Source organism: Conger conger, chromosome 7 (assembly GCF_963514075.1).
Source record: "Conger conger chromosome 7, fConCon1.1, whole genome shotgun sequence".
Taxonomy (NCBI): Eukaryota; Metazoa; Chordata; class Actinopteri; order Anguilliformes; family Congridae; genus Conger; species Conger conger.
In genome coordinates this window covers 60870151-60892342 of record NC_083766.1, presented here as the reverse complement: position 1 = coordinate 60892342, position 22192 = coordinate 60870151, and the positions used below count along the sequence as shown (strand labels likewise).

Here is a 22192-nt window from a genome sequence, read left to right as displayed (position 1 = left end):
GACCGCTCTTAGCTATACCTTATCGATATTGTCAGCTCACTCCACTTGTGGCCACCACTGTTACGACCGCAAGCCTCTGAAATCAGCTGTTGCTCTTAGTTAGATCTCAATTGGTTAACCAATGTGTACACTAATAATTCTACAGTTATAGTTGGTTAATAATATTACTAAAATACCACTTTAATGGCACTGTTTTCATGCAAATAATAAAACTGTAAATTACGAAAGATGCATGTTGCCTAATTGCCTTTTAAATGATATTCATGAACTGATGATTTGCCACTCTCTCTGTGTGCTGGAGCGATGTTTAACCATAGTTCTTTCTTGTTTTTTTTGGACACCGTAGTCTTTAAACTGGAAAATAATGTTTCTTTATTCAGCGTTACGTGTAACATTATCTCCATTTCCTTTGCGATGAAGCTGTGGGACCGCTTATGTCAGTTTTTTTCCACCATATCTTATGTAAAAAAATAAAAATAAAAAATAAAATAAAATGTTGATTTAGTGCGTTTTGCTTGTTGGTGCACTTTTACTGAAAACGCCAGCTAATCATAGAAAATAGTGAATTACACCAGTAATGTGATGGTGCATCTGCCAAATCAACCCTGATTGCAAAGTCATTGAAGGTACTTTGACAAAGATATTAATATAATGTAAATAAGCAACAGCCTTAGTGATAGTTTGGGGAACACACGTAGAGAAGTAAACAACTTTAGTAAGGTATACCTTAGAGAGTCTTCGTCAAGCGCTCAGAGACACCGTTGTCAGGAAACACACCCAAAACCATAAGCTTAAATGCTGAAAATGATCCAAAAACTCACCTAACTAGCCCAACTTTATATCATAAACTTTATATGTGCCCAATATGCAGTTACAGAGGTAGAAGTGTCTGTCCTGTTGTTATCAATGAGAGATGTGACTTGTTTTCACTTAGTGCACAATCTGTCCGAATAGAACAAGAAGGCATTCATATTAAAGATCTTGGTAAATGGGTTCATACCCTGTTTAGTTGTCCAGTCAGCTACATTTCTTTTGCTCTACTTTCAGAAAGCACCCTCTCAGTTTACTGCACTCTTTAATGTCTTTCGTGTCAGTTGACCAGTGAATCTGTAACATCTGTATTTCTTGGGCTGTACCTTACTGTATGTATATATCCTTTGATAAATTACACACATACCTCTGATGACATATGACAGAATCGTATTACTTGCTATCATTTTATTAAAGCAGATACACCAATAATTTTCTGCCCATTCTTTGTGAAAGAAATTCTCAAGCTTAATGACGAGTTTCACAGTTAGCCATTTTGCCTCTCGAAGAAGCAGCAGCATCACTTCTTTCACCATTACTGAATGGCCACTGCTTCCCTAACCACGACAAAAGGCTTTATTTTCCCTTAATGATTTTGGCCTGTATAAATAAATGTTAATAAAGAGGTAATGGGATTTTGGAAATAACTTGGCAAACTGCCAACTTAACCATTCAAAAACCCCAGAGTGAGAGAGAGCTTATGCATACATGCTTTGTGCATGTGACGTATGTGTGCTGTCAGAATGAGAGCGTAACATTTTAGGGCTATAATCCATCCATCCATCCATTTTCTCCCGCTTATCCGGAGTCAGGTCACAGTGGCAGTCAGCTATGCTGGGTATTCCAGGCGTTCCTCTCCCCATCAACGCATTCCAGCTCCTCCTGGGGGATCCTGAGGCATTCCCAGGCCAGGAGAGATATATAATCTCCAGCGGGTTCTGGGTCTACCTTGGGGTCTCCGCCAAGTTGGACATGCCCGGAAATCCTCCAATGGGAGGTGCCCGGTCGGCATCCTGACTCTACTCCGGCTCTACTCCAAGCTCCCTCCGAATTTCTGAGCTCCTCACCCTACCTCTAAGGCTGAGCCCAGCCACCCTCCGGAGGAAGCTAATTTCGGCCGCTTGTATAATATAATTGGAGAGACAGGGAATAACAAATGTTGATTGGATCCAGGGCAAGAACAGAATTGCTGCAATATCGCAGTAATAATGTATCTCACAGGGAGGCTGCACCTGTGGCTCTGATTCCCTAGGCTGCATGTTACACTGCAGTAATATGTCAGAAGAAGCATCACCCGTGGTTCAATTCATTACATCATCACTGAGTGTGGGGGCGGTCCTCTCCTGCCTAAATGAGTGACAGGACAGAGAGGGGAGGGTCCCTAAAGGGCAAGATAAAACCTGAGAGCCCGTCAAGAAGAGAGGACTGCCCACCTGGAACCTAAGACAGGTATTTACACCTTTACATTTACAAGTACAATCATAGAATGGTTCAGTTACTGTGATTCAAGTTGTACTAGATGATATTGTGTGAGCATTTGGGACAGTACAGATGATTCTTGCAGACCTTAGAAATAAAGATAAGTTATTCCAGTTATAATAATGGGATTTCTCTGATATATATATTTCTCTAATCACGCATCAGTTTTTGATCTGTTTTCAGGGTCTGCTCTATGACTCTGAGGCTCTCAGGCACCCAGTCAAGCAGCTTTCTGAACTTAATTAAGGAAATGTGAAAGTCAACCTGACGGTCTTTCAGGAGTTAGAATCTCAGTTGTGTATTGAAAATAGAATTTCATCTCGGACTAGGCTTATTTGGAGTCTGCAAAATTAGCCCATATTTCAAATTAAATCTGTCTGATCTTTAAGCTCATATTAATTTGTCATGTTCTGGTGTATGGAGGCAAAACACAAGAAACTGTTAATGTTCAAGAAGTTAGGCACTGCATAATATTTTGCTTTTCTCAGTCTGACAGAATTTCCCAGGAAATCTGGGATGAACATGACTTACAACAGTCCCATCCTGTTGATTCAGGGCATCGACATTCCCCATCGTTTCATTTACCCAGCGTTTGCCCTGCTGTTGGTCGCCTACCTGATCATCCTGACCACCAACATAGGGGTCATGCTGCTTATTTTGATGGACAGGAGCCTTCAGCAGCCAATGTACCTGCTGTTCTTCAGCCTGTCCTTCAACGACGTCCTGGGGAACACGGTGGTTCTGCCTCGATTGATGTTGGACGTCGTCTCCACCAACCCGTCCATCAGCTACTCCTGGTGTGTCTCCCAGGCCTTCTTCAGCCAAGCTTATAGCACGTCCTGCCACACGGTGATGATGATCATGGCCTTTGACAGGTATGTGGCCATATGCCACCCTCTGAGGTACACCTCCATCATGAGCCCCGCCATGGTGGCTAAGCTGACTGTGTCCGCATGGAGCACATCGATCGCCGTGACCTCCATCCCACTGGGCCTCGCAGTACGGCTAACACGCTGCCGTTCCATTATTCTTAATGCCTTCTGCGACATTGCATCTGTGTACAAGCTCTCCTGCCAGGACTTAAGCATTAATAACATCACTGGGCTTACCTGCAGTATCATACTCATTGGATTGTCCATCGCCAGCGTGGCCTTCACATATTTCAGGATCCTGATCAGCTGTGTCTCCAAAAAGAACAAGGAGCTCAACAGAAAGGCCATGCAGACTTGCACCTCGCATCTGGTCCTCTATCTGATCATGCTCTGGTCCGGATACCTCGTCATGATTTTGCATCGTCTTCAGATTCACAACGGCTACCGGACATTGGCGGCACTTCTCTTTCTCATCATTCCCGCCAACATGAACCCCATCATATACGCTATACAGACCAAGGAACTAAGGACCAAGATTGTTCAGATACTTTATTCAAAAGTAACCCAGTTGCAGTAATGAAAAAATGTGGCTTTTAAACCAACTGCAGCATAATGGATGCTCTTATCTACATGTTAAACTAGGGTCTTACACTGTCGTATACACGTAGTGACCACTTAATTAGTTACACCTGTACACCGGCTTGTTCATGTAAATATCTAGTCAGCCAATCATATTGCAGCAACTCACTTCATTCAAGCATGCAGAAATGGCTAGGAGGTTGTAAAACCCCATGCTAACCCAGTGACGGAATTTAGTGACGGCCGAAGGTATTTGCATGCTTGTCCTTCTGGTGTTGCTGGAAGAAAATTAGTAGGGTTAAATAATAATGACCGCTATGCGGAGAGTCTAGATCAGCCAATGAAAAAACCATGTTACAAAGACAGTAGTACCACTCTGCCTTCCGCTCTTTACTGGTCCAGGCTGACAAAGAATCTCCACAGTAGGGCCAATACATTTACCTTCGTTATCTGACTCCATTTAAGATATAATTTAGAAATTTGGGTTTGAAACATACGCAAACCTCAGGAGTGATTACACTAGACTCTTACCTGCGCCATCTTTACTCAATATATGCTCCCGGGATTAGCATTATTGCTGAATCTCAGTTCGGCAGAGAACTCAGAGGCTGAGGGTCTAGCCAACACAATACATGCACTATATTAACATGATAGTTGCGAGTCCAGGTCGGTGTGCATTTAGAGGGCTCCTTCGAGCTAACTTGACAGGAACCTTCGTAGAAACGCCCATGGGTTCCCTTCACATCAAATTACAAGAGCCATGCACCACCAATCTTTTGGCCCGAACCTGGCTGCCTTTCCCAGCTTGGTGACACCACTAAAGTACCAAGCCACTGATCAGTTGGTCTTTGATCAATATTGTCCCCCTGAGTATTCAGTCGTAATTTAGGCTGAAAAGGTACAAGATGAATTAGAGTCATGGAGATCATGCAAGTTACAAACAAAATAACTTCTTCGCAGACAGGTAGGTTATTAGGTTTAGAATACCAATAGTCAATTACAAAATACACAAATTAAGAATAGAGATAGAGTAAATAATCATACCTAGCCTGCTTTGGCTACACACAAAAACAAAACGTACATATGGAACGTGCATAGTGTGGGAAGCCGGTTACGGTCTTCCCAGATTGGTCTGTCTCCCTTGCTTTTATGCCAAATCATACGTTTGAACCAGGCGGTCTGGAATTTAGACCCCCACCCTTGGGGGTTGTTAAGTAGGGAAAATGAGATGATTACCAGAGATGACCTGTAGGTTTTCCCTTGAGTTACTGAAACTATGGTTCATTAAAATCCACTTGGTATGAAATGTATCTCATCCGATTCCTTGATTTTACCGGATCACATCCATACCAAACAGATTATCCTTATGTTTTATTCTGATGTAGTTGTCACAAAAAGTCCACCACTAACCCAGGGGAGAATTGTAGGGTGTAATGACAGAAGTGCCCAAATGGGGGCACTGTGGGAGTGTCCTGAGCCTTTCCCATAGGAGCTGTCCAGGTGGTGGGTCATGGACGCATTCTTTTCCCATGACTTACTGACCCCTCAACCAAAACACCCGCAGAACACCCCCACAGCCACAGTCCATCTTCCCCTTGTCTCAGTCTCTCTAGATCCGGACATTCTTGGGAGCCAATGGTCTGAATCCCCTAAAGGAAGTCTGAATCAGAGAGCTTACTGGAGATACCTGGAGAGAGATGTATTTGAGAGTTTTCGTGACAACTGTATTATGTGATAAATATGTTTTGTGCCTCTCATGGTAATATACCTTTTGGATTAACCTGATTTGGGTGAATTAAAGGAAAGGAGACAAAACCCCAGATTGCTTGGTTTCTTCTCCTTATCTCCAAAATCCAGGCCTTAGTTCTTGACCCTAAAAATGGGTCAACCATCTGGAATTTAGAGCCAGACCCCCACCAGACCTTGGTCAGGGGACTAACGCAAATGGCTTCTGCAGAGACAGCTTTTGCCCAGTTTCCCCTCGGCTCCTGGACGGTTATGATATCAAAGGTAGACTGTTACAAAAAGTAGACTATTACACCAGTCGCACTGAACCAATCAGAATAACACTAAACATTACTATATTCTGACGTGGGATTATCATGAAACATCTTTCTGCCAAGGCGGCACGGATGGGGCAGGGTAGCACTACCGCCTCTCTATGCGGAGTTTGCATGTTCTCCCTGTGTCTGCGTGGGTTTCCTCCGGGTACTCTGGTTTCCTCCCACAGTCCAAAGACATGCAGGTTAGGCTGATTGGAGAGTCTAAATTGCCCGTAGGTATGAGCGTGTGAGTGAATGTGTGTGCCCTGCGATGGACTGGCGCCCTGTCCAGGGTGTATTCCTGCCTTTTGCCCAATATATGCTGGGATAAGCTCCAGCCCCCCTGCGACCCTGTTCAGGATAAGCGGGTTCAGACAATGGATGGATGGATGGGTCTTTATGCCATCTCCAGTATTCCTGTGCTCAAAACCTGTAAGGAATGTGAGGGAAGTGGGGCTCCACAGGGGGCCCAGGAAGGCTCCTCCAGGAGCTCTTCTCTAGTTCTCCCCCACAGGCATGAGTGCCAAAAGGTGGGGGCTAACAATGCATGCACCAGCAAGCTGACCAGCGCATGACACCAAATGTTACTTATTTCTGGCTAACAAGGTTCAGTTGCTATTCAGACCAAACATCTGAATTGGGAAGAAATTTGACTTTGACCTTTGTTGGTGACAGACGGAATGGTTTGAGTGTTTTAAAAACTGCTGTTCTCCTGGCATTTTCACGCACAACAGTCTTTAGAGTTTACAGAGAATGGTGCAAAAAAACCAAAAACATTTAGTGAGTAGAAGTTCAATGGGCAAAAATGCCTTCTTAATGAGAGGAGTCAGAGGAGAATGGTTAGGGGTGCGTTTCCCGAAGCCTTCTTAAGACTACGTCGTTCATAAGTTGTACCTTGAGCTCTACCTGAACGTTTCAGCCTGTTTCCCAAAATGTTCTTAGCTAAGTATACCTTCTGTACATCGTACTTTCGGAAGGTTGGTCTGGACCGCTCTTAGCTATACCTTAGCAATGTTGTCAGCTCACTCTGCATGTGGCCACCACTGTTATGACCGCAAGCCTCTGAAATCAGCTGTTGCTCTTAGTTACATCTCAGTCTGTTAAGCAGTATGTACACTAATAATTCTACAGTTACAGTTGGCTAATCATTTTCCTAAAATACCACTTTAATGGCACTGTTTTCATGCAAATAATAAAATCGTAAATTACGAAGGATGCATGTTGCCTAATTGCCTTTTAAATGATTTCCCACTCTCTCTGTGTGCTGGAGTGATGTTTAACCCTAGTTCTTTCTTGTTTTTTTTGGACACCGTAGTCTTAAAACTGGAAAATAATGTTTCTTTATTCAGCGCCACATCTAACAATATCTCCATTTCCTTTGCTATGAAGCTGTCGGACCACTTATTTCAGTTGTTTTCCAGCATATCTCCTGGAAAAAATAAAATAAAATAAAAATATATCTGTTGATTTCGTATTGGTGCGTTTTGCTTGTTGGTGCGGTTTTACTGAAAACGTCAGCTAATCATAGAAAATAGTGAATTACACCAGTAATGTGATGGTGCTTCTGCCAAATCAATCCTGATGGCAAAGTAATTTAAGGTACTATGACAAAGATGTACTTTAGTAAGGTATACCTTAGAACAGTGGTTCTTAACCTTATTTGAGGTACTGAACCCTGCAAGCTTCATCAGTGCATTCACCGAACCCTTTGTAAGTGGAAAAACAAAATATTATTTCTTCAAAACATAGGTTTAGATTTTATTGGAAAATAAAATATATACCTATGCTTTTATCGAACGCAGGTTAAGAACCACTGCCTTAGAGAGTCTTCAGCAAGCACTAAGAGACACCGTTATCAGGAAACGCACCCCAGACTGGTTCAAGCTGACAGGAAGTTGACTGAAACTCAAATAACCACAAATTACAACAGTGGTATGCAGAGCATCTCTGAACAAACAACACATTAAACCTTTGATTGGATGGGCTACACATCAGCAGAGATAAGTAACAGATACCTAATAAAGTGGTCACTGCCTCAGAGATATGGAAACTAATACAAATAGAAATGTATCAATGATAATCATACAAACCATAAGCTTAAATGCTGAAAATTATCCAAAAACTCACCCAACTAGCCCAACTTTATACAATAAACTTTATATGTGCCCAATACGCAGAGGTAGAAGTGTCTGTCCTGTTGTTATCAATGAGAGATGTGACTTGTTTTCATTTAGTGCACAATCTGTCCTAATAGAACAAGAAGGCATTCATATTAAAGATCTTGGCAAATGGGTTCATACCCTGTTTAGTTGTCCAGTGAGTCTGTAACTCTGGAGTTTGCATTTATTTTGCTCAACTTTACACATCTGAGACAGGCATTCTGGTGGCCCACAGAATGTCAATTTGTTTTGTCTCCCCCACCTGTTCCTAGAAAGCACCCTCCCAGTTTACTGCATTTTTTACTGTCTTTTGTGTCAGTTGACCAGTGAATCTGTAACATTTGTATTTCTTGGACTATTCTTTACTGTATGTACATATAATTTGAAACATTACACATACCTCTGATGACATATGACAGAATCGTATTACTCCCTATCATTTAAGTAAAGCTGATAGACCAAGAATTTTCTTTTCTTTGCCCATTCTTTGTGAAAAAAATTGTCAAGCTTAATGACGAGTTTCACAGTTAGCCATTTTGCCTCTCGAAGAAGCAGCAGCATCACTTCTTTCACCATTACTGAATGGTCCTCTCTTGAAAGATGGAGATGGAGACGTGTTAATAAACAAAACCAGGGCCAGTGCTTCCCAAACCACGAGAAAAGTCTTTATTGTCCCCTATTAATTTAGACCAGTACAACTAAATGTTACTAAAGAGGTAATGGGATTTTGGAAATAACTTGGCAAACTGCCAACTTAACCATTCAAAAACCCCGGAGTGAGAGAGAGAGCATATGCATACATGCTTTGTACATGTGACGTATGTGTGCTGCCATACACAAAACATGTTTCAGCAGAAAGCAAAACTGTTTTCGAGCAGTTCTGTCAGAATTGGGCCTTGGCAGGATCGCAGTGTAACACTCGAGCGCTATAAGAGAAGGGCAATGCAGGCGGGTTCTCGCGTGGCCCTTTTGCGAGCAGCTCCTGTCACCACTGTGAGCAGGCCATGGAGAAATAATGGGAGTGTCATGCTTTCCCCAGCCCACATGTAAAACCCGGGATTTCCATCTCTCTAGACCATGAGAGGGCGTGCCGGCCACGGTCAGCATGAGACGTTACCTTCCGCATGCAGAATGCAGGTGTAATCACTGCGGATTGTGGTCAGCAGCGTGGAGAGCTATGTAAGTCTCTTCCTGGCACTGCTCTGGGCTTTGGTGTTTCATTCTGACACGTACACTGAGTAAAGAGGTAAAGATGTAGTTGGAGAACTGAATTGCTTTTCGTCTTGAAAGGCATTACGTTACCTCTTTAGAATTTATTTGAAGCATAGGCACTAGTAGTTCTACTTTTCTCTGGTTGGGGCGTTCCCTTGTACCTTCTCTATTTTAGTTTCTTAAGTCATCTTCTGTTTAGAAGAGCTAGTGGCGGAGTTCGCCTCTTGAGGTTTAGCCTTATCGAAACTCTTCCATTGAGGCATCTCGTTTTTCCCTGACCGACGTTATCTCTGTGATCAATTTTCTGTTGCCGAAACGGAGGTGAGTATTGGTTCCATTTTCTCAGTTATTTTTTTACATGAGACTCACCCGTTTCCTTGGGCATTCCGTGAGAGTCTGCACATACCCTGTTCTACAGACTTTGCAGTTTTGTTTCAGTTGGCATTTCACCGGGGAGTTTCTTTCCCGTTTTATGTTTGTTCCCTCTCCTCTAGTGGCCCCACACATTTGTGAGGGTTTCCAAGATTATATCAGTGGTTATTCAACTTCTCATTGGTAACTTTGTGATCCCGTCCTAGTCGTTCTTGGTCTCCCGCCCACGCTCCCTCACAAGGAGAGACTGGGAATAACAAATGTTGATTGGATCCAGGCCAAGAACAGAAATGCCACACTGCTGCAGTAATAATGTATCTCACAGGGAGGCTGCACCTGTGGCTCTGATTCCCTAGGCTGCATGTTACACTGCAGTAATATGTCAGAAGGAGCATCACCCGTGTTTCAATTCATTACATCATCACTGAGTGTGGGGGCGGTCCTCTCCTGCCTAAATGAGTGACAGGACAGAGAGGGGAGGGCCCCTAAAGGACAGGATAAAACCTGAGAGCCCATCAGGAAGAGAGGACTGCCCACCTGAAACCTAAGACAGGTATTTACAGCTTCACATTTACAAGTGCAGTCATAGAATGCTTCAGTTACTGCGATTCAAGTTGTACTAGATGATATTGTGTGAGCATTGGGAACAGTACAGATGATTCTTGCAGACCTTAGAAATAAAGATAAGTTATTCCAGTTATAATAATGGGATTTCTCTGATACATATATATTTCTCTCATCACGTTTCAGTTTTTGGTCTGTTTTCTGGGTCTGCTCCGGGACACTGAGGCTCTCAGGCACCCAGTCAAGCAGCTTTCTGAACTTAATTAAGGAAATGTGAAAGTCTACCTGACAGATTTCAGGAGTTAGAATCTGAGTTGTGTATTGAAAATAGAATTTCATTTCAAACTAGACTTAATTAGAGTCTGCAAAATTGGCCCACATTTCATATTAAATCTGTCTGAACTTTAACCTCATATTCATGGTTTTATTATTTGTCATGTTCTGGTGTATGGAGCCAAAACACCAGAAACTGTTAATGTTCAAGAAGTTAGGCACTGCATAATATTTTGCTTTTCTCAGTCTGACAGAATTTCCCAGGAAATCTGGGATGAACATAACCTACAACAGTCCCATCCTGTTGATTCAGGGCATCGACATTCCCCATCGTTTCATTTACCCAGCATTTGCCCTGCTTTTGGTCATCTACCTGATCATCCTGACCACCAACATAGGGGTCATGCTGCTTATTTTGATGGACAGGAGCCTTCAGCAGCCAATGTACCTGCTGTTCTTCAGCCTGTCCTTCAACGATGTCCTGGGGAACACGGTGGTTCTGCCTCGATTGATGTTGGACATCGTCTCCACCAACCCGTCCATCAGCTACTCCTGGTGTGTCTCCCAGGCCTTCTTCAGCCAAGCTTATAGCACGTCCTGCCACACGGTGATGATGATCATGGCCTTTGACAGGTATTTGGCCATATGCCACCCTCTGAGATATACCTCCATCATGAGCCCCACCATGGTGGCTAAGCTGACTGTGTCCGCATGGAGCACATCGATCGCCGTGACCTCCATCCCACTGGGCCTCGCAGTGCGGCTAACACGCTGCCGTTCCATTATTCTTAATGACTTCTGCGACATTGCATCTCTGTTCAAGCTCTCCTGCCAGGACTTAAGCATTAACTACATCACTGGGCTTACCTGTGGTATCATACTCATTGGATCGTCCATCGCCAGCGTCGCCTTCACATATTTCAGGATCCTGATCAGCTGTGTCTCCAAAAAGAACAAGGAGCTGAACAGAAAGGCCATGCAGACTTGTGCCTCCCATCTGGTCCTCTATCTGATCATGCTCTGGTCCGGATACCTCATCATCATTTTGCATCGTGTTCAGATTCACAACGGCTACCGGACGTTGGCGGGACTTCTCCATCTCATCATTCCCGCCAATATGAACCCCATCATATATGCTATACAGACCAAGGAACTAAGGACCAAGATTGTGCAGATACTTTATTCAAAAGTAACCCAGTTGCAGTAATGAAAAAATGTGGCTTTTAAACCAACTGCAGCATAATGGATGCTCTTATCTACATGTTAAACTAGTGTCTTACATTGTCATATACACTTAGTGAATCTCATCCGATTCCTTGATTTTCCGGATCACATCCATACCAAACAGATTACCCTCATGTTTGTAGTCATCATGAAACTTCCCTCCTGATTATCCATTTTACATGCAATTCCTGTTACCATTACATAATACATAATGCAATAATACAAGGATCACATGGGCAATGTTTTCAAGGTTTTACCAGGTCTATTTAATATCTCAACAGCAGTTTTGAATATTTAATCCAGGTGAGCAGTCACCGGTGTAATGACAGCAGTGCCCAAATGAGGGCACTGTGGCATTGTCTGGAGTCTTTCCCCTTGGAAGTGACCAGTTGTGGGGTCACGGGAGAGGGGGGCACAAATGCCCTGAAGGATTCTTTTCCCATGATTTGGTCAGGGAAACCCCTGTGACCCAACTGCCGTTAAATAACTTCACAGCCACCATTCATCTTCCCCTTATCTCCTTCGGTGCCGATGGCCCGAACCTCCCCAAAGCTAGTTCAAACAGTATTGTCCTCTGTTCCTTTGAAACATACCAGAAGCCCCAGCTCCGGGTTCCTCACAAACTGTGGGTTGAGGTGTGTTATGTAAGGAGCGGATCAGATTACGGATGCAAGATATTATATCTATGAATGTAGTTGGGAGTTTTCATGATAACTGCATTATGCTGTAAATATGTATTTGTACCTTGTCATGGTAATATACCTTTTGGATAAACCTGATTTGGGTGAATTAAAGGAAAGGAGACAAAACCCCAGATTGCTTGGTTTCTTCTCCTTATCTCCAAAATCCAGGCCTTAGTTCCTGACCCTAAGAATGGGTTACCCATCTGGAATTTACAGCCAAACTCCCACCAGTGAGACCTTGGTCAGGGAGCTAAAACAAATGGCTTCTACAGAGACAACTTTTGCCCAGTTTCCCCAGTTTCCCCTTGGCTCCTGGATGGCTGCAAGGTCAGTGGTTCTAATCCCGGTGTAGCCACAATAAGATCCGCACAGCCATTGGGCCCTTGAGCAAGGCCCTTAACCCTGCATTTCTCCAGGGGAGGATTGTCTCCTGCTTAGTCTAATCAATTGTACGTCGCTCTGGGTAAGAGCGTCTGCCAAATGGCAATAATGTAATGTAAATGGTTATGATATCAAAGGCAGACTGTTACAAAAACTAGACCATTACACCAGTCGCACTGAACCAATCAGAATAACACCAAACATTCCTATTTTCTGACCTGGGATTATTATGAAACATCTTTATGCCATCTCCAGTATTCCTGTGCTCAAAACCTGTAAGGAATGTGAGAGAAGGGGGGCTCCCCAGGAGGCCCAGGAAAACTCCTCCAGGAGCCCTTTTCTAGTTCTTGGTGTATGAAACCAAATGTTAATTATTACTGGCTTACAGAATCCCCCTTGACCCCGTGGGACAAACAACACAGTTCCAAGGGGTCACTGTGAAAGCCGTAGCTGTACAGGTAATTCCCTGCGGATGCTTGGGGTCTCCATCCCGACAGGGCACCTGCAGGGGGCTGATCACCAAAGCAGAAGGGGTAGAGGATTTTAGGGAGTGGATGATGACGGACCCTCAGAACACCCAGTCCCACCTGTCCCACCATGTGTAGGCATCCTGGGCAGAGCTGGTAGAGGAGCTAGCCCTGGACGACCTGTTGCACCGGGTCCATTAGGTCAGTCAGAGACCATGCACACTGTCCAGAAATAGTGTCCTTCCACCACAGAGAGACGTCCACCTCCAGCGGAATTCTCCTCAGGACGCAGATCTGACCCATTGCGAAGTCCTCAATCACTTCCAGTCGATCAAGTGACTCGCTGGACAGGTCAGACCTTCATGCGTGAAGGAGCTCATCTCGCTGATGACGTACTACTGTGGGTGAGACACCTGGATGATCTCAGCGTGGCCATACAAAAACTGAACACTAATACATTTGGTACAAATGTGGGAAAATATTGTTACACATAAATCATGGCAAGATGTTACATGACAACCAGTGCGAGTAGTGAATATGGTCTCCATGTCCCTTGTAGAGATATGCACCAATTTAAATACCTGACTCTTCACTACTACGCAGGTTGAGCGTATGGCAGTGGAATTTTAGATCAAAGGAAAATAAACCAAAAATCCAATAAACACAATACAACTACTTATAATAAACATACAAACAATACATACATACATTAAAGAGGTGGATAATGAATATTTTCCCTTTGCTCTGAAAAAATCCACCGATGCCAGTCTAAGGCTTCAATGAACTCCCTTACGACATGACTAGGGTTCTTGTGCAGACAAAAGTCCAGAATCTCTTGCTTGGCAGCAGCAAACCAACCCTCGGCATATGTTCTGCAGGCTAAGACACGCTCGATGGTATGGGTCCGATTGACAAGTGAACGGCTGATAGAAAGGAGCGCCTGCGCTTCAGATCTAACAGCCGTGAATATATTTTTTGTTCACTATTAATGATATGTTTGAGGCTAGTGATCATCTGGTTTAACAAACTTGATGAAATTTAGGATAATTAATTATCCTAAAAGTATCTGCCTAAGAATTCAGAAACTAAATTATCAAGCTGTGCCTGTAGCCATGCATACTATTATATTGCAGTATATTGCATGGAGAACAGAATGCTGGGAAGGTGAAAACTAACATATACCAAATACAAGATGTGTAATGCACCTATATAAACATTTATGTAGGGTGAATGTCTGCATAAATCCATAATCAAATTAAAGAATTGATCAAAAACAATACATCAAAACAAAACAAATCATACACTCCCTCAAGATAAATCATTGGGAGTGCAGGTTCACTGCTCTTACAAGACGAAACACCACAGGTGACAAACAATTGGGGAAGGAGAGACAAGACGCACAAAGGGAGCAGTGGGAAGCTGTGAGGGGGGCAGTGAGGAACTGAGAAGTTTGAAACTGTGGGGGGAGTAGAATGACCCATAAACATGTAAACATTATACATTTGGCCTTTGCCTAAATAATTTAATTCATCCTATAGGATAAATGATATAATCAGGGAATTCATCCTTTTTATTAAGGATGTATCCCTACAAGGGCAAAGCTTATTTGACGTTTATTACAGAACATTTGGTATATTTAACTCTCCACATGCCCATAAGAAATGCTTTCTAAACTATAGCCTATGTATTTAATTACAAGTATACAACTGTTGCCAATACTGGCAGCACAGGCCAGAGGACTCAGCTTCCAGCAGCTCAAAAAGACAGACATTCTGTGAGGCCACACCCCACACCAGTCTCAGAGGTCTAGACATAGGCACCACATGCAGCAGATTCCCCAACCTTGTAGCAGTGCATCAGAGGGGCGGAGACTTGTATCTGCTGTGGCACCCAGCGGCCCTATGACGTAACATCGGGCCCAGTACACAGAGGTACTACAACCACTGATACAGGCCTCAATCACTTAAAGCTGCGGTTCCCTACGGACAGATACCTGATAGTCTCAAGTCTTGCAAACACCACACTGGTTGTAACCACCACAATCAGAGGGCTTGAGAGGTATGTCCGCCGTGGAACACAGACACCCTGGGTTCAGTATCAGCACTCTCCAGGCTCTGCTTCTAGGTCTGGAACCTAGAACCTAGGCTATGCCCCTGATTCAGCACTCAGTTACAACTTATAACCATCCATCCATCCATTATCTGAACCCGCTTATCCTGATCAGGGTCGCAGGGGGGCTGGAGCCTATCCCAGCATACATTGGGCGAAAGGCAGGAATACACCCTGGACAGGTCGCCAGTCCATCGCAGGGCACACGCACCATTCACTCACACACTCATGCCTACGGGCAATTTAGACTCTCCAATCGGCCTAACCTGCATGTCTTTGGACTGTGGGAGGAAACCGGAGTACCCGGAGGAAACCCACGCAGACACGGGGAGAACATGCAAACTCCACACAGAGGCCCCGGCCGACGGGGATTCGAACCCAGGACCTCCTTGCTGTGAGGCGGCAGTGCTACCCACTGCACCATCCGTGCCGCCACAACTTATAACGATTTATGCAATTATAATGGAGCAGCTTGCCACCTTTAACGGAGCACAAGCTTACTCCAAAATTATTATTATATATGCGCATCCTAACAGACCGCACATATATATGTATTATTATTCAACCCAGAATTTCCATCTCTCTAGACCATGAGAGGGCGTGCCGGCCACGGTCAGCATGAGACGTTACCTTCCGCATGCAGAATGCGGGTGTAATCACTGCGGATTGTGGTCAGCAGCGTGGAGAGCTATTTAAGTCTCTTCCTGGCACTGCTCTGGGCTTTGGTGTTTCATTCTGACACGTACACTGAGTAAAGAGGTAAAGATGTGGTTGGAGAACTGAATTGCTTTTAGTCTTGAAAGGCATTACGTTACCTCTTTAGAATTAATTAGAAGCCTTGGCACTAGTAGTTCTACTTTGGTTGGGGCGTTCCCTTGTACCTTCTCTATTTTACTTTCTTAAGCTATCTTCAGTGTAGAAGAGTGAGCAGCGGAGTTCACCTCTTGAGGTTTAGCCTTATCGAAACTCTTCCATTGAGGAATCTCGTTTTTCCCTGACCGACATTACCTCTGAGGTCAATTTTCTGTTGGTGAAACGGCGGGGAGTTTTGGTTCAGTTTTTCAGTTATTTTTTCACATGAGACTCGCCCGTTTCCTCGGGCATTCCGTGCTAGTCTGCACATACCCTGTTCCACCGACTTTGCAGTTTTGTTTCAGTTGGCATTTCACCAGGGAGTTTCTTCCCTGTTTTATGTTTTTTCCCTCTCATCTAGTGGCCCCACACATTCCAAGATTATATCAGTGGTTATTCAACTTCTCATTTGTAACTTTGTGATCCCGCACTGGTCGCTCTTGGTCTCCAGCCCCCGCTCCTTCACAGGGAGAAACTGGGAATAACAAATGTTGATTGGATCCAGGGCAAGAACAGAATTGCTGCAATATCGCATTAATAATGTATCTCACAGGGAGGCTGCACATGTGGCTCTGATTCCCTAGGCTGCATGTTACACTGCAGTAATATGTCAGAAGCAGCATCACCCGTGTTTCAATTCATTACATCATCACTGAGTGTGGGGGCGGTCCTCTCCTGCCTAAATGAGTGACAGGACAGAGAGGTCCCTAAAGGGCAGGATAAAACCTGAGAGCCCGTCAAGAAGAGAGGACTGCCCACCTGAAACCTGAGACAGGTATTTACACCTTTACATTTACAAGTACAGTCATAGAATGGTTCAGTTACTGCGATTCAAGTTGTACTAGATGATATTGTGTGAGCATTGGGAACAGTACAGATGATTCTTGCAGACCTTAGAAATAAAGATAAGTTATTCCAGTTATAATAATGGAATTTCTCTGATATATATATATTTCTCTCATCACGCGTCAGTTTTTGGTCTGTTCAGGGTCTGCTCTTGGACTCTGAGGCTCTCAGGCACCCAGTCAAGCAGCTTTCTGAACTTAATTAAGGAAATGTGAAAGTCAACCTGATGGACTTTCAGGAGTTAGAATCTGAGTTGTGCATTGAAAATAGAATTTCATCTTGGACTAGGCTTATATGGAGTCTGCAAAATTTGCCCATATTTCATATTAAATCTGTCTGAATTTTAACCTCTTATTCATGGTTTTATTTTATTTTCATGTTCTGGAAAGTGTTTAATGTCCAAGTACTTAGGCACTGCATAATATTCTGCTTTTCTCAGTCTGACAGAATTTCCCAGGAAATCTGGGATGAACGTGACCTACAACAGTCCCACCCTGTTGATTCAGGGCGTTGACATCCCCCATCGTTTCATTTACCCAGCATTTGCCCTGCTTTTGGTCGCCTACCTGATCATCCTGACCACCAACATAGGGGTCATGCTGCTTATTTTGATGGACAGGAGCCTTCAGCAGCCAATGTACCTGCTGTTCTTCAACCTGTCCTTCAACGATGTCCTGGGAAACACGGTGGTTCTGCCTCGAATGATGTTGGACATCGTCTCCACCAATCCGTCCATCAGCTACTCCTGGTGTGTCTCCCAGGCCTTCTTCAGCCACACTTATGGCACTTCCTGCCACACGGTGATGATGATCATGGCCTTTGACAGGTATGTGGCCATATGCCACCCTCTGAGGTACACCTCCATCATGAGCCCCACCATGGTGGCTAGGCTGACTGTGTCCGCATGGAGCGCAGCGATAACCCTGGTGTCCATCTCACTGGGCCTCGCAGTACGGCTAAAACGCTGCCGTTCCATTATTCCTAATGCCTTCTGTGACATTGCATCTCTGTACAAGCTCTCCTGCCAGGACTTAAGTATCAACAACATCACCGGGCTCATCACAACTGTCATACTCCATGGGTTGTCAATTACCAGCGTGGCCTTCACGTATTTCAGGATCCTGGTCAGCTGTGTCTCCAAAAAGAACAAGGAGCTCAACAGAAAGGCCATACAGACTTGCGCCTCCCATCTGGTCCTCTATCTGATCATGCTCTGGTCCGGCTTCCTCATCCTCATTTCGCATCGTCTCCAGATCCACAACAGCTACCGGACGTTGGCGGCTCTACTCTTTCTCATCATTCCCGCCAACATGAACCCCATCATATATGCTATACAGACCAAGGAACTAAGGACCAAGATTGTGCAAAAAGTACAAAAAGTAACCCAGCTGCAGGAATTAAATAATGTGGCCTTTAAACCAACTGCAGCATAATGGATGCTCTTATCTACATGTTAAACTAGTGTCTTACACTGTCGTATGCACTTAGTGACCACTTAATTAGTCACACCTGTACACCGGCTTGTTCATGCCAATATCTAGTCAGCCAATCATATAGCAGCAACTCACTTCATTCAAGCAGGCAGAAATGGCTAGGAGGTTCAGTTGCTATTCAGACCAAACATTTGAATTGGGAAGAAATTTGACTTTGACCTTTGTTGGTGACAGAATGGTTTGAGTATTTTAAAAACTGCTGTTCTCCTGGCATTTTCACGCACAACAGTCTTTAGAGTTTACAGAGAAAGGTGCAAAAAAACCAAAAACATTCAGTGAGTAGAAGTTCTATGGGCAAAAATGTCTTCTTAATGAGAGAAGTCCGAGGAGAATGGTTAGGGGTGCGTTTCCCGAAGCCTTCTTAACGCTGCGTCATTCGTAAGTTGTACCTTAAGCTCTACCTTAACGCTTTAGCGTGTTTCCCAAAATGTTCTTAGCTAAGCATACCTTCTGTACGTTTTACGTTTGAAAGGTTGTTCTGGACCGCTCTTTGCTATACCTTAGCAATGTTGTCAGCGCACTCTGCATGTGGCCACCACTGTTACGACTGCAAGCCTCTGAAATCAGCTTTTGCTCTTCGTTAGATCTCAATCGGTGAAGCAATATGTACACTAATAATTGTACAGTTGTAGTTGGCTAATAATATTACTAAAATACCACTTTAATGGCACTGCTTTCATGCAAATAATAAAATTGTAAATTATAAAGGATGCATGTTGCCTAATTGCCTTTTAAATGATATTCATAAACTGACGATCCCCACTCACTCTGTGTGCTGGAACGATGTTTAACCATAGTTCTTTCTTTTCTTTCTTGTTTTTTTTTGGAAACCGTAGTCTTAAAATTGGAAAATAATGTTTCTTTATTCAGTGCCACGTCTAACAATATCTCCATTTCCTTTGCTATGAAGCTGTGTAACCGCTTATTTCAGTTTTTTTCGACCATATCTTATGTCAAAAAAATAAAAATAAAAATAAAGTGCGTTTTGCTTGTTTGTGTGCTTTTACTGAAAACGTCAGCTAATCATAAAAAATAGTGAATTTACACCATTAGTGTGATGGTGCTTCTGCCAAATCAACCCTGTTTGCAAAGTCAATTTAGGTACTATGACAAAGATATGAAAATAATGTAAATAAAACATGACATGCCAAAGAAAGCGTATTGCTAGATGGCGTAGCCAGAAACCGTATCACTGTTTACATAATTTGGTTGAAATTATACATACGATTGGATGATTTATTTTGTACGTTTTTAATTCTATTAATATGTTCCCACAAGTCATGATAAATGCAATATTTTAAAGTATTCCTGCAGTGTTTTATTCAAAAATAACACTACTTTCTCTTATAACACAGTCAAATAGTCACTGCATGGAGTGCATAATCGATCTTAGAGCAAGTTGATGGGCCTAATAATGTTGCACGTAGAAGCTATCCCTTAAGCAACAGCCTAAGTGATAGTTTGGGGAACACACATAGCGATGTAAACAACTTTAGTAAGGTATACCTAAGAGCGTCTTCGTCAAGCGCTAAGAGACACCGTTATCAGGAAATGCACCCCAGACTGGTTCAAGCTGACAGGAAGTTGACTGTCACTCAAATAACCACGAATTACAACAGTGGTATGCAGAGCATCTCTGAACAAACAACACATTAAACCTTTGCTTGGATGGGCTACACAGCAGCATAAATAAGTAACAGATACCGGATAAAGTGGTCACTGCCTCAGAGATATGGAAACTAATACAAATAGAAATGTATCACTGATAATCATATGAACCAAAAGCTTAAATGCTGAAAATTATCCAAAAACTCACCCACCTAGCCCAACTTTATAGAATAAACTTTATATGTGCCCAACATGCAATTACAGAGGTAGCAGTGTCTGTCACGTTGTTAACAATGAGAGATAATACTTTTTTTCATTTAGTGCACAATCTGTCCGAATAGAATGAGAAGGCATTCATATTAAAGATCTTGGTAAATGGGCTCATACCCTGTTTAGTCCAGTGCTCAACTTTATACATCTAAGACAGGCATTCTGGTGGCCCACAGAATGTCAATTTGTTTTGTCTCTGCTTGCCCCGTCTGTTACCAGAAAGCACCCTCCCAGTTTATTGCATTCTTTACTGTCTTTCGTGTCAGTTGACCAGTGAATCTGTAACATTTGTATTTCTTGGACTGTTCTTTACTGTATGTATATATAATTTGATAAATTACACACATACACACATACCTCTGATGACATTTGACAGAATCGTATTACTCCCTAACATTTTATTAAAGCTGATAGACCAAGAATTTTCTTTTCCTTGCCCATTCTTTGTGAAAAAAATGATCAAGCTTAATGACGAGTTTCACAGTTAGCCATTTTGCCTCTCGAAGAAGCAGCAGCATCACTTCTTTCACCATTACTGAATGGCCCTCTCTTGAAAGATGGCCAATGTAAATAAACAAAACCTGTGCCGTTGCTTCTTTATTTTCCCTTAATGATTTCGGCCTGTATAAATAAATGTTAATAAAGAGGTAATGGAATTTTGGAAATAACTTAGCCAACTTAACCATTCAAAAGCCCCAGAGTGAGAGAGAGAGAGTATATGCATACATGCTTTGTGCATGTGACGTATGTGTGGTGTCATACACAGAACATGTTCCAGCAGAATGCAAAACAGTTTTTGAGCCGTTCTGCCAGAATTGGGCCCTGACAGGATCAGAGTGTAACATTCTAGGGCTATAATCCATCCATCCATCCATTTTCACCCGCTTATGCAGAGTCGGGTTGCGGTGGCAGTCGGCTAAGCTGGGTATTCCAGGCGTTCCTCTCCCCATCAACGCATTCCAGCTCCTCCTGGGGGATCCCGAGGCATTCCCAGGCCAGGAGAGATATATAATCTCCAGCGGGTTCTGGGTCTACCTTGGGGTCTCTGCCCAGTTGGACGTGCCCAGAAAACCTCCAATGGGAGGCGCCCGGGAGGCATCCTGATCAGATGCCCGAACCATCTCAATTGGCTCCTTTCGACGCGAAGGAGCAGCGGCTCTACTCCGAGCTCCCTGGATGTTTGAGCTCCTCACCCTATCTCTAAGGCTGAGCCCAGCCACCCTATCGAGGAAGCTAATTTCGGCCACTTGTATCCGCGATCTCGTTATTTTGGTCACTACCCAAAGCTTGTGACCATAGGTGAGGGTTGGGACGTAGATCGACCGGTAAATCGAGAGCTGAGCCGAAGGTCTTCACCACGACGGTCCGGTGCAACGCCCGCATTATTGCTGACGCTGCACCAATTCGCCTGTTGATCTCACGCTCCCTTCTACCCTCACTCGTGAACAAGACCCCGAGATACTTGAACTCCTTCACTGCAATGGCTCGTTCCCAACCCGGAGGGAGCAATCCACCTTTTTCCGGCAGAGAACGATGGCCTCGGACTTGGAGGTGCTGACTCTCATCAGCACACTCGGCTGCGAACCGCTGCGGTGCGTGCTGAAGGTCACGGTCTGATGAAGCCAGCAGAACCAGATCTTCCGCTGCTACACATACATAGAATATGCCATGATATTGAAACGTGGCACAGAATCCTTGGTCATTGTAACTTAGATGATGTTTGAAGACTAGAAGGTGTAGTTGAAGGAATGAAGATTAAGGGGAACATTGAAAAATCTAACTTCAACTGTGAAACATGTACACAAGGAAAATTTGTGGAGTCTAGAAATAGACAGGCTGATAGCAAAGCTAAAGGAATACTTGAACTAGTCCATACAGATCTGTGTGGCCCGATCGA

The 22192-nt window shown here is 43.6% G+C and overlaps 3 protein-coding genes across 3 annotated transcripts; all 3 read left to right on the top strand.

The window, feature by feature from the left end:
- Positions 1 to 2805: 2805 nt before the first annotated feature.
- Positions 2806 to 3738, top strand: LOC133133551 (putative gustatory receptor clone PTE03). Its single transcript, XM_061249651.1, has one exon. It carries the CDS (start codon positions 2806 to 2808, stop codon positions 3736 to 3738), a length of 933 nt encoding a protein of 310 aa, XP_061105635.1.
- A 6898-nt stretch (positions 3739 to 10636) lies between these two features.
- LOC133133550 (olfactory receptor 1500-like) lies at positions 10637 to 13255 on the top strand. Its single transcript, XM_061249650.1, has 2 exons — positions 10637 to 11551; positions 13148 to 13255. Exons 1-2 carry the CDS (start codon positions 10637 to 10639, stop codon positions 13253 to 13255), a joined length of 1023 nt encoding a protein of 340 aa, XP_061105634.1.
- A 4136-nt stretch (positions 13256 to 17391) lies between these two features.
- Positions 17392 to 18357, top strand: LOC133133549 (putative gustatory receptor clone PTE03). The gene has a single exon (XM_061249649.1). The coding sequence runs from the start codon at positions 17392 to 17394 to the stop codon at positions 18355 to 18357; it is 966 nt and encodes a 321-aa protein (XP_061105633.1).
- Positions 18358 to 22192: the final 3835 nt, after the last annotated feature.